Source organism: Gadus macrocephalus, chromosome 20 (assembly GCF_031168955.1).
Source record: "Gadus macrocephalus chromosome 20, ASM3116895v1".
Lineage (NCBI taxonomy): Eukaryota > Metazoa > Chordata > Actinopteri > Gadiformes > Gadidae > Gadus > Gadus macrocephalus.
The window spans coordinates 4,357,228-4,370,323 of record NC_082401.1 but is presented as its reverse complement, the minus strand read 5'-3'; the positions used below and the strand labels follow the sequence as shown (position 1 = coordinate 4,370,323).

General features: G+C 44.0%; 1 protein-coding gene across 2 annotated transcripts; it reads right to left on the bottom strand.

Moving 5' to 3' along the window:
• Nucleotides 1–53: 53 nt before the first annotated feature.
• Nucleotides 54–3,065, bottom strand: vtcn1 (V-set domain containing T cell activation inhibitor 1). 2 transcript variants are annotated; one of them, XM_060039801.1, is made up of 5 exons: nt 2,878–3,065; nt 2,657–2,721; nt 2,022–2,390; nt 1,484–1,582; nt 54–482 (listed from the first exon to the last, which is right to left on the bottom strand). In XM_060039801.1, exons 1-5 carry the CDS (start codon nt 2,907–2,909, stop codon nt 361–363), a joined length of 687 nt encoding a protein of 228 aa, XP_059895784.1. In that variant the 5' UTR covers nt 2,910–3,065; the 3' UTR covers nt 54–360. The 2 variants fall into 2 exon arrangements, with proteins under 2 accessions (XP_059895784.1, XP_059895782.1); XM_060039799.1 differs by having other exon boundaries at nt 1,331–1,582; nt 2,878–3,055.
• Between the last annotated feature and the right edge of the window lie 10,031 nt (nt 3,066–13,096).

Sequence of the window (13,096 nt, the reverse complement as noted above, 5' to 3'; positions counted from 1 at the left end):
CTTGGGGCGTGGCCTTCAGGAGTCAGGAACGACACAGACAGATACTAGAGTGCTCAGTTTTCAAGGTATTTTATTAATTATGATGATCAATCATGTCAAGTCAATTAAGTTAATCAGAACATCTAGGCAGAATGTATAACATTAAAATCGTGGAAATCTCTGGAAATTGTAGTAGTTACATAGTAACACTATTACAATAACTTAAAAAACCTTTCAGTACACTAACCGTTTTTATAACTTTGTCATATGACTAGCATTATGTTTAAACAACCTTTAAAGGCCACATAATCTACAAGAAACTTGCCTAATAATGCATAAGCACCCCTTTCTGTGGCGTGTGGTTGTGTGTGTGTTATGTTGTCATGTACATCCAACAGCATACATGAGCAGACCAGAGAGAGGAAGCAGAAACCTGGAGGGCGAGAGGACCGGCACTGTGCTGCTGCTGAAGCTGAAGGTTGTCTTTTCTGTAACCCCAGAACCTACCAAACACAACATCACAACTCACATTAACTCAACATCAAAACTCACATTATCTCAACTTCACAACTCACATTAACTCATAATCACAAATCACATTAACTCAACATCACCACTCACATTAACTCAACATCACAACTCACATTAACACAACATCACAACTCACATTAACTCAACATCACAACTCACATTATCTCAACATCACAACTCACATTAACTCAACATCACAACTCACATTAACTCAATATCACAACTCACATTAACTCAACATCACAACTCACATTAACTCAACATCACAACTCCAATTAACACAACATCACAACTCACATTAACTCAATGTCACAACTCACATTAACTCAACATCACAACTCACATTAACTCAACATCACAACTCATATTGACTTAATACCACAACTCACATTAACTCAACATCACAACTCACATTAACTCAACATCACAACTCACATTAACTCAACAACACAGCTCATCTCAACATCACATCTCACATTATGTCAACATCAAATGGATAAGATCACAACACACATGTAATTCTTATTCTCATATTATATATTATCATGTATATGACCACCATACATACACTATCTCATCATCCCATGTATACGATCACCACACACATAATATCATCATCACATGGATAAGATTACAACACACGTTATCATATAACCACATTTCAATTAAACCAATGCTTACTTCTATTATGTGGTTTGGATCTGAACGTACTATAGATTAAAGGTTAACCAGTTGTATGTCCAAATCATACTGTATCCAATTGGATTTGAACAAATACACCAAATGAACGTTTGTATGGATACTAGTGTATGTTGGTTACCTGTTACATTAGTAGACGAGGTGGCTGTCACCAACAGGTTCTGCACCTTGAATGTGTAGGTCGTGGGCACGTTGACTTGCTTCAGACTACTGACGAAACTGTACATCCCTGTAGCATTCTCGGTGAACAGAGTTATTCCCTGTAGAACGGTACCTTTGGAGTCCAACCAAGTCACCTCAGGTTCCGGCTGCCATCTTGAACCCATGGCTGTCAGCGTGCCATCCTTGACGGAGAAAGTGGGTTTGGAATACGCTGGAATGGTGACAGGGACACACAGGGAACAAGCAGAGATTGGAGATCCACCCTGTGGTTTGAAATACTATGAAAGACTTGTTGTGTGGCTATGCCTTAATTACAGCACCAACTGATTATTTCTGACTACTACACATATACCTTTGTAAGGTGGTGGGTAGAAAGAACATGCTATAGGCTGATCTTGGAAACTCACACAGGCACACATACATGCACACACACACACTTTTCCTCGCATCACATTTCCAAGATCAGTCTTCATGTATTGGCATTTAAAGAAGCACCATGGCCCAAGCTTAAATGAGTTTGGTAAACCAAATACATAACGGAAAAAAGCATATCCCATATGCATATATCTGTTCAAAAATGAATTAAATACTGACTCAGGCTTCACCAAACGACAGATTTTGACCCTACCACAAGTGGGTAAACTCCTGACCTGCTGTCCTGAGATGGATGTGGACACTCCCATCGAGGTTGGAGGAGCTGATGCTGCAGGTGTATACCCCGTCATCGCGGCTCGTCACAGCCATTATCAGCAGGGAGCCGTTTCCCCTCGCCACGGCATCGGGAAACACCTGGGTCCTTCCATCAAACTGGGGGTTCTGGTCCTCTAGTTGCGGAGCGCTGTCCTGGTATTTGTACACCTCGCCCATCAGATTGGCCTTAGTCCAGGTGACTGCCACAGCACCCGTCACCTGCACGGCAGCTGCCACCGTCAGGTGACAGCTGAGCAGGACGTCCTGTCCCAGGTTGGCCAATGGGAACCTGTCCCTGCTCACAACGCTTGAGGTTGAGGAGGAGTCATCTGGAACACAGCAGCCACTTTGTTTTACTACCGACCATGACAACAGCACAGACAGACATACATACAGACAAATGGACAGGCAGGCGGACAGAGCCAAACCGATAGGCAGGTAGACAGACATACAGATAGACAGGCAGACAGCAACTGACGGATAGACAGGCAGGCATAAAGACAGACCCAAACTGGTAGACACATAGATGGTAAGCAGATGGATAAACAGATGAGTCGCTGCTGAGCAGACATGAAAAGGCATAGTGAAGACTTACTGCTCAAACTCAAGGCCAGGATCAAGATGATGAGGGTTGTGAAAGCTATGATTAGAAAAATCATGCTGAAAAAGAAGACAGCCAGCGAAATCATGAGGCCACGTTGATTCACTTTAGTATGTATATAATTAGAATAGAACACGCTAGAATAAAAAAGTCTTAACAATACAATTCCTCAAGGACCATTAAGGTATTTTAAGTGAGGTTAAAATGGGACACACCTCCAGAAGATGATGTTACCCATCGTAGCCATGGTTGCCGACAGGAACGGAGAGAATGAATGATCCAAGTCTAGGTGAACAGCTGCAGTCCACCTGCTCCAGAATGCTCTCTGCCCCTAGAACTGCTCCTGCACTGTGTTTGGACAGAGGCAGGAGGTGTAGTGCAATTTAACTCCCTGGGTAAATATTATACAATGGAAACAAAGGTTTGAAAATGTTTTGGATTGCTTCAATTGCCATGTATGCAAGGGAATCGTCTTTAAAATTATTCTTTACTGATTTTCCAAGGTTGTGTTAAAAATAAATCGTTATAATTTATAATAAATAATGTAATGAATATAAACTTCCAATGCATGTACACTATCCTTATCACAAGGCCTCCCACTCTGTTTACCCAGGGCTACTTCGAGGGAATTACGTCATCTCTGTCCGCTCCAAGGAGGAGCATCAGCTGCAGGCCTGGAGCCGGGGCCTGGGTCTAGCAGGGGCCCGGGTCTTAGCAGGGGCCTGTGGCTTGGGCGGACTGGGAATCGGTTAGGGGTTTGGGGTCTAGTAGGGGCCTGGGTCTTAGCAGGGGCCTGTGGCTTGGCAAGGGCCTGGGGATTGGCAGGGGCATGGGGCCTGGCAGGGGCCCAGCAGGGGCCTGGGGCTTAGCAGGGGCCTGTGGCTTGGGCGGCCTGGGAATCGGTAAGGGGTCTGGGGCTCGGCTGGGGCATGGCAGGGGCCTCTGGCTTGGGGGGCAAGGAGGGAAGCCGAGGATCCAGGAAGACAAAATACGGGCGGGCTCAACATTCGCGGCAGCTTGTCTCGGATTTTGCAGCTTGCCATTTAGGTCTTCAGATGCTTAGTTTGTTACTTGATTGAGGCTCTTGTTAGCTACCAGGGAACTGGGCCAGGGTAAGGTTGTTAGGTTGTTACCTTTGTTAAGAAACACTAGGCGCACGTGTATTTTGGGCAAGAGAGTCTAGCTGCAGACATCCACCCACACGCTCCAGACATCCACCCACACGCACTTCCGCTGCAGACAGAAACATCCACCCACACGCCGGAAATCGGATAATAAAAAATAAAAATCGGAAAATAAAATAAAAATCGGGCGTTACGTAATGTGTTTACATAAATGAACGGGCGTTAAGTAATGTGTTTACATAAATGAACGAAATAAATTAAGTTATAAAATCGGATAAACGCTTCCGGTTTTGGACAGAAGACCTGACACTCGCTGTTGACTTTAAGCTGGAGCTTATGGCTCTTCTCTTTCTGTAAATACACACACCTTATTCAGAATTCCCTCTGTGTTATACTGCAATCATCTCAATTTAATATTTGATAGGACACAAACTGATACTCGTATTGTAAAGCTGAAGGGCATCAGAGATTGAGGCTAATAATTATTTTAAATACTATGTATGAGTGGACAGGAATAGTTAGAACAATTCCCCTTTAGCTTCACCTTTTCTGACATATTTATATTAGGTCTAGCTATGTTACATTCTGTTGTCTTAAAGGCACCCAGTGCAACTTTCGAGGCTTAAAAATAAACATTCAATTTCTAGTCTTTTTTACACGTAGTAAGTTTCAATAACTCCATACCATTACATACCGACATTTAAGCAGCAAAGATGAGACGTCGTTGTGTGGTGAGAACTGATACAAAATCGATAACAACAACAATGCCGCCATTTTCTTTATTTTTTGTAACGTACAATAAATAAAGCAGGCTTCCAGTCAATGGAAAAATGGCTTCTCCCCACCGGCGATTGTTGTTGTTTACGATTTTCTATCAGTTCTCACCACACAACGACGTCTCATCTTTGCTCCTTGAATGTCGATATGTAATGGTATGGAGTTATTGAAACTTACTACGTGTAAAAAAGACTAGAAATTGAATGTTTATTTTTCATTGAATGTTTACATAAAGTTGCACTGGGTGCCTTTAATATCATAAGGTTCGACTGCATTCCAACATAATTTATCATATGATATTAGCACTTTTGCATTCCTAAATTCTTACTCTGAACCATCATTCATTTAATATCTGGCTCTAATTGTCTATAATATTGTCTTACCTTGTGCTGCTGGACCACCTTATTTGCCCATATTTAAATATGACAAACTCAAGTCTGTGTTTTAACTTAGCTCTGTGTGTTACCAAAGTGAATAAGTAAAGTCATACAAAAAATCTATACATTGTAAACGTTATAACACTTTATTAAGAACACTCAACAGATAACTGAACTCAGAACCTCAACACACACACACACACACACACACACACACACACACACACACACACACACACACACACACACACACACACACACACACACACACACACACACACACACACACACACACACACACACACACACACACACAGCAATGTCACTGGCTGTCCACCCAGCGACCCAGAAACATGGCGTTGACCCGAAGATCCTCCTCAGCTGCCATGTTAAGGAAGACCTCCATGTCTTCCTGAAAATCAAATGTGAAGAGCAGGGGATACTTTTCTTCTTCATCAGTTGAAGAACGTATCCTTTCCAGGAGCTCCTGCTGTTCTTTTGCGTCCAAATTCGGAAATGCGGCCTCGACCACCTTCCCCCTGAGCAAACCTGCATTCTGACGCAGCCAGGAAACTCCAGCCACAAATAAGTGGCCCCTGTTTAATGGAAAATGAAATGCCACCAAGTTGGAATCATTTTATCCTCATCCTCATCCGCTTATCCGGGGTCGGGTCGCGGGGGGAGCAGCTCAAGCAGGGGGCCCCAGACTTCCCTTTCCCGGGCCACATTGACCAGCTCTGACGGGGGGATCCCGAGGCGTTCCCAGGCCAGTGTTGAGATATAATCTCTCCACCTAGTCCTGGGTCTTCCCCGAGGTCTCCTCCCCACTGGACGTGCCTGAAACACCTCCCAAGGAAGGCGCCCAGTGGGCATCCTTACCAGATGCCCGAACCACCTCAGCTGACTCCTTTCTAAGTAAAGGAGCAGCGGCTCTAATCCGAGTTCCTCACGGATGGCTGAGCTTCTCACCCTATCCCTAAGGGAGACGCCAGCCACCCTTCTGAGAAAACTCATCTCGGCCGCTTGTACCCGCGATCTCGTCCTTTCGGTCATCACCCAGCCCTCATGACCATAGGTGAGGATAGGAACGAAGATCGACCGGTAGATCGAGAGCTTTGCCTTGCGGCTCAGCTCTCTTTTCGTTACAACGGTGCGGTAAAGCGAACGCAATACCGCTCCCGCTGCTCCGATTCTCCGGCCAATCTCACGCTCCATAGTACCCTCACTCGCGAACAAGACCCCGAGGTACTTGAACTCCTTCACTTGGGCTAAGGACTCATTTCCTACCCGGAGTAAGCAATCCACCGGTTTCCTGCTAAGAGTCATGGCCTCAGATTTAGCGGTGCTGATCCTCATCCCAGCCGATTCACACTCGGCCGCCAGCCGATCCAGTCAGGGGCGGACTGGCCATCGGGAATACCGGGGACATCCCCGGTGGGCCGATGGCCCAAAATACTATTATGTACCGGCCCACGCCCATCATCGCATCAGCCCTACAATGGTTAACACAGCGGCACAAGCGTACTTTTCTCCAAGAGCTATACCTATCTAATCACAATCGCACTGACTGACTTTTATACTGCTACTCGCAATCGGTCTTCACACTCATGGTGACTATTTTTCGATTTTTTTTTAAGTGTCTTCTAATATGTGTTTTACAGACTTCGGAAGTCCAAAGTAAGAAAAGATCTCCACCTTATTAATAAACACCTCTAAATTGGTTCTTACACAGCCGAAGTGTTCTCAGCTGTGCGGATTGAGGTAGAGAATTTGGATTTGCATACATACACGCAACGCGGCACCCAGTTCTACGCATGTGCTCAACCCATGAGGAGAAAGGGATTGTTTGCGGCGAATGTCTCCAGCTTGAGACCCGCTGAGGGACCACCGCCGGAGGCGGAGGTGCCTAAGCGCTGCCCGGCAACGATCCCTTTCTCCTCCTTGTCGTGGTTCAGTCTACTTCACATTGATGAGGACGTTGAAGAACCAGGAACGTCGGAGAACCCAACGCGGTCGTTTGAGATTCATAATATCGGCTCACACATCTTTTGTATTATATGATATAGATATCTATGTAGGCTATATGATAATATTTTGATATAGAGCTCCAGGACTCCCGTGTGTTCTAGAATATTTACAGAACACGGCTAAAGGCTGTGTGAGCCTCGCCATTGCGATACATCCACTGTAAACAGAGCGAATGGTACCGTGGCTGCAAGCTGCTCAGGGCCACACCCCCACCCTCCTCCTTGACCCGCCTCGCTCCTCCTCATTTGCATTATAGCTACAGCCACCAAAACAGCGCATTTGGGGTAAGCTCAATGTGCGACTGGCTCGGAGTGGCTATAACTCTGCACCACGGCTGAATTTCGGGAACGTCGTTATGTAACTTACTGTTTTGTTATGCACCTTCAGCACCCCTACACACACAAACAATCACACACCCAGCATGCAACACTACTGATACCACTGATGTTCACACCCCATCGTATGTTCTGTTCTGTTCATTTCTAATATATTGTTGATGCTAATTCTACCCTCTGATTCCAGTTTCTTTATTGTGTGGTCTTTCTCTGCTGACATTCATTCCTTAAGGCTTTGTAGTTATACTTGTATAACCATCTGATACTAGCCAAGAGTTAAGCATATTCATCTAGCAAACTATACCTACCTTGGAGTGTTACAATAGCCAATAATCATTTTATTCCATGTGTCCATCCAGGCAAATTGGTGGATCCAAATGTTATTAAAAAACAAACATACATATATGATGTAATTTCTTTGTAATCATCCAAAATAATGTTAAGTGTATGGGTATTTTTCCCCGTGTTGCCCATTGAGTGGGCAACACGGCGTGTACTTAGTGGGCCGCGCGCCGTGTATTGAGTGGGCCGGTCTGACAGAAACTCCCGGGCCACTTTTTTCCCCCAGTCCGCCCCTGGATCCAGTGATCATTTTATATTCAATTATATTATTTTTGCAACCAGTTAGTTACTTAAACTAAGACTTGGAACTGTAAGGTTCTACACCCCGGACTGCAGACAAGCCCATCCAGATAATAACACATCAAATTAGACAACAACGGAACTGTGGTGGGAAACATAACTGGAGGGGGTAAGTCTGTCTACAGAGAGGAGGACCTGAAACTGTTGAACACTGAGTGAGTTGAACACCAGAATAAATACTCTTTAAATACTTAAAATAATGAAAGACCATCACACCTAGGAGGATGGCACATTCTTTACAAAAGATTATTGTCATGACTGAATGGTGGGAGATTCAGGGAAATTATCATTGATCTTTGTGTCCAAGATCAATGCAGGCAAAAGATAGAGGAAAATAAGTCAGTGACTTATAAAAGTAAGCAGACAAACATTCATAAATATTGTCTACAGACGTATACACATACATTCTTATATTCTTTCTACACACATACATATATCACCTTTAAATGTAATGGAATGTTTTATGTGTGATTCCAGGTGGCACTGAAGCTTTGTGTTTACGGTTGGTTTAAAAGTTGGGCATAGGGGGCAGTGGAAAAGTGTGCAGCAAGTTGTGCAGCGTTTGACTTCTGGCTTTGAATCATCCCTAAAAATCGAGTGATGCATCTACAAAAGACAGAATTATTTTTTTTACAATTGATGTTGTAATTGTAGAAAAAATTAAGATCAAAGACGATAAATTCTCACAGCACAGCTAACTATTTAAAGGCCGGTAATTCAGTAGTGGTTGTAGTCTAGACGAATAAGGCTGAAATAGAAAAACTTAACATTTATTAGGGGTGTGCAGCAATTATTGTCCCTTCAGAGCATCAACTTTAACTATTATTGGCATATAAGTAATGATGAGATATATTTCTGACTCATACTGTACTTTACATCTGTTTCTCTCTGTCATCATATGTTTTATGAACTGTCTGAGCCCCAGCACCCTATTGACTGGGGGACATTGAACATTTAGAATCTGAGACAGGATAGTAGGCTATTACATAACAGTAATTCATTAACTTTTATCTGTTTTATTACATTTTTCATCTCTTTTACCCCTTTTAACTGAACTAAGTGCTATGATCTCTTAGATTGTATGAACTAAACAGGCAGATCGAATATTGAACGATCAATTTTGTCTATTGAATGATATCACACTTCTCAGCCACCGCTGCGGAGATGAACAGCTGATAGGTGCAACTCTAGTTAAAGCGAAACGAGCTGCGTCAATTCAATTCGTGGTAATTATTTTATTACAACTTAACTCTGTTTTGGACTACAGATGACTGTCAAAAGTCCAAATCTTAAAATCGTTTATGCTCCCAACACATCTACAAATCTCTAAAATCGTTTAATAAGACCGACTATAGGCTACACAACGTTTACAAAAAACATTTGCCTATCTTGCAAAAATGACACCTAGCTAGCGTTTGCCACCGTCAGTGTGGAATAAAACAACAAATGCTTCATATTGGTGTAACGTTCTGTTATTTGTTTGATGAAAAAATCTAAACTTAATGAAACTAATAGATCGGTAAAGAAATGCAAGTCTCGTGCATTTATAATTGTATCGCTGTGTTTTGAATAGTCACCTACCATAACCTCCAAGTGCAGCTGAGCCGAACGTCACATCTTCGTGGCGTGCAGTGACTGAGTCCCGTTGTTACACCGAATTCTGCGACCCACCGAAAAGTGTGACCCGAGGGGGCGCTGTTGAATAATGTGCAACTCGCGCTCCAGACATCCACCAGCACGCAATTTCCGGCGTGTGGGTGGATGTTTCTGTCTGCAGCGGACGTGCGTGTGGGTGGATGTCCGGAGCGTGTGGGTGGATGCCTGCAGCCAGACCCCTCTCATTTTGGGAGCTTCTCTTTGGTTATATTCATTTCTTTGATTTGGACAGCACCCATTGGTCCTTTTCCCTTTGTAGTTCTATTTCATGTAGGCTACGCCGTCTGCTGCTATCCATTCAGTGTTTCCCGCAGGATTTCTTTCAGCAGCGGTGGTGTGGTCCCCGATCCCTCTAGGGCAGCCTGTCCTCCTAGAAAATACGACCGCATAGGTCGTTTGTACCGCCCCAAATTACGACCCACTGGAGCGTATCAAAATGTAGCGCCTCTAGCGGTCATGCAAATAACGACATTCTGAAGTCTCGGGGCCGCTCGTGGACGCTCGTGGTTGCTCGGGACGCGCGTAGCCATATTAATCGTTATTATCGGAATGGGAAATGCAATATTTTAGGACAGATACACCATTAAACGTGTTTCTAATGACATTTCTAGCGAGAAATGTACATTTTCCTTGCATAATCTTCAGTCAGTGAATGTGTATGATCTTTATTATCTGAATGGGAAATGCAATATTTTAGGATCGATTCACCGTTAAACGTGTTTCTAATAAAATTTCTAACGAGAAATATACTTTTTACTTGCATAATCTTCAGTCAGTGATTGTGTCTGATCTTTAGTTTTATAGTTATTAGGAAGATTTAATCGTCTCGCTCGCATGTTTCAACGACGTCAGGTTGCTAGGGATGCTGCTTTCGCTAAACTAGCAGCTCACGTGTTTCATGCGTTTGTGTTGTTAAACCGTTACTTTATGTAACTTTTAATGATATTGTAATAACCACAGGCGAGGTATTGAGCGAAGTAAGCTTGATAGCAGGTTTATTGAATCCACAATCGGACTGGCAGGCACAGCTCCACCGGAAAACTACAACAACCAAGACTCCCGCCCGGAAGGAAACCCCCGGAACCCCCTCTCAGAAGGCCCGCACCTTCCTCCCAAACCCTGTGACGCTAAAATATCATCTTGTTGGAAACCCGTTTATCTGAGAGCCAACCCAGTAGCCAAAAGCATACGTTGACAGTGTACGTTTTCGTGAACACTGGATTACGTCGCATTTCAACATAAAATAGCGTGCTAAGCACACACACACACACACACACACACACACACACACACACACACACAATGCATTTCGCTGCTAAAACAACAACTTGGGCTGCTTCTCGGACATTTTGGGTGGATTTTGAACGGTATGTGGGCAGGACGTTTTTTGCAGGCAGGACCTGGCAACCCTGCGCTGTTGCCCGAGGTGCAGAAATGCTCCGGAGCAGATCTGGATCTGGATCCACCATGGCCAAAATAATTGTCATGAATAGCATGAATAGATTCATGCATTATCATTCAACTTGAACATGTCTTTTTACAGTATATAGTGGTGGAGGAATGACGTATGTTGGCAAACCCGGAAGTGAGCGTCGACCTGGGTTTCCCTTGACAAAAAGCCAACGGGTTTTTCCATTGGATTTTGGATTATTGCAGAAAAATTTGCATCTTTGAAGCACCTCCACAAAAACTGAAAATAAAAAAATGAATAAAAAATAACTGTGCTCCAAAGAACGAAATGTAAACCAATGCATTCTGAATGGGAGTGTTTCTCCGATTTTTCCATGCTACACAGAACGAAATGTAAACCCATACAAATAAAGACTTCATGGTCATAATAATTTAAATATCATTAAGCTACTACTGAGTGTGTAGGGAGGTATTCTATTTTTTTCAACGGGGCTGAATCCAGTCACTTGACCGTCATGGTTGCTATGGTGGTTGCTATCGACCGCCCCCTCTAATGCTCGTGGCTCTAAAAACCACGCGGCAAAGGAGCTGCCGTCAATTGGGTTGTTTTTGTCGTAAACTAGGGTCCGATGGTTGAAAAATAGACTGATATTCCAAGGTATCCTTAAAAGGCAGCTTGGATGTGTTTATTTTCTGCAGTTTAGACTTCTTCTATAACTAATTTTTGTAAGCAAAACACCAAGCTCATTGATTTAATGAGGGAGGGTTATTTGAAACAATTTATTCAATAAATATTTGTGAGAGGTCATTCCTTCTCCTGATTTTACTTCCTATTTATGTCTAGGGTAAACCCCTACTGTCCACAAGCATCCCCCCCTCCCCATATGGATTTGGAGAATTGTTGCCACGTCCCAGTGGTGGAGGTATCATATATATATGAAAGAGGGTATTCAATTATAGCCTACTACAATGATCAATTAGGAGGCCGAAGCCCTAAAGGAAGTGATGCAATAGGTGACTGAGTCGCACAACATTTAAGTAAGCTGTATAGGGTCTCTTATATATCAAAGGGGGTCTCAAAGGACGCATACGCTTCAACCTGTGGCTCCAGCACTACAGGAAATGACTCAGGAAGTGCTCCATCTCGTTGCAACTCACCCAGCGGCTCGCTTGCAAGATTTTGGCCTGAAGTTCTTCCCAGACCTACACCCTAGCCATCCAACATGCATATCTGAGAATCAGGCCTCTCTTTAATAATGACAAAAAGTTATGAGAGAAACACACATTGACTTTTTGTTATCATAAGCGGCGTGGTGCCGGCTCCTTTTGACCTTTTGACCCCCGACTTCAAAAACGTGGCCACAGGCCAGCTGTGTCTACACACCTTTAGCCACAAATGTACACCTCCATCCCACAAAAAATGGGGACTAGAAACTAACCTCTGTCTTATGTACATTTACTGTACTGTTGGAGGTCACGCCCCTTTGCCGACCTTTTCGAGATAGCTAGGGATGCTAAAATGTTTACACACATTTCCCGGGGCCCCGTGAACGACATATCCGAGATTTGGAGTTCTAGCCCTTAGAGAAAAAAAGTTTTCCCAAATGGAGTGTCATTTGGACAAAGCCCCTCAGACGTGTAGCCTGCAAGACCTAATGGTTCAGAATGTGGTGGAAAAACAGTTTTTGAGATAGGAAGGTCCTACCGCCCTGAAATTTTAATACCTTATTCTAGGGCCTAACTTGGACCTCCGCGCCGAAACTTGGCCCGGTCGGACCCCGAGGGCAGGAAGGGGGGGCCCCTTCCTGCCCGAAACTTGGCCCGGTCAGACCCCGAGGGCAGGCCCCCCCTTCCGGCGTGGAGGTCCCAGTTAGGCCCTAGAATAAGGTATTAAAATTTCAGGGCGGTAGGACCTTCCTATCTCAAAAACTGTTTTTCCACCACATTCTGAACCATTAGGTCTTGCAGGCTACACTTCTGAGGGGCTTTGTCCAAATGACACTCCATTTGGGAAAACTTTTTTTCTCTAAGGGCTAGAACTCCAAATCTCGGATATGTCGTTCACGGGGCCCCGGGAAATGTGTG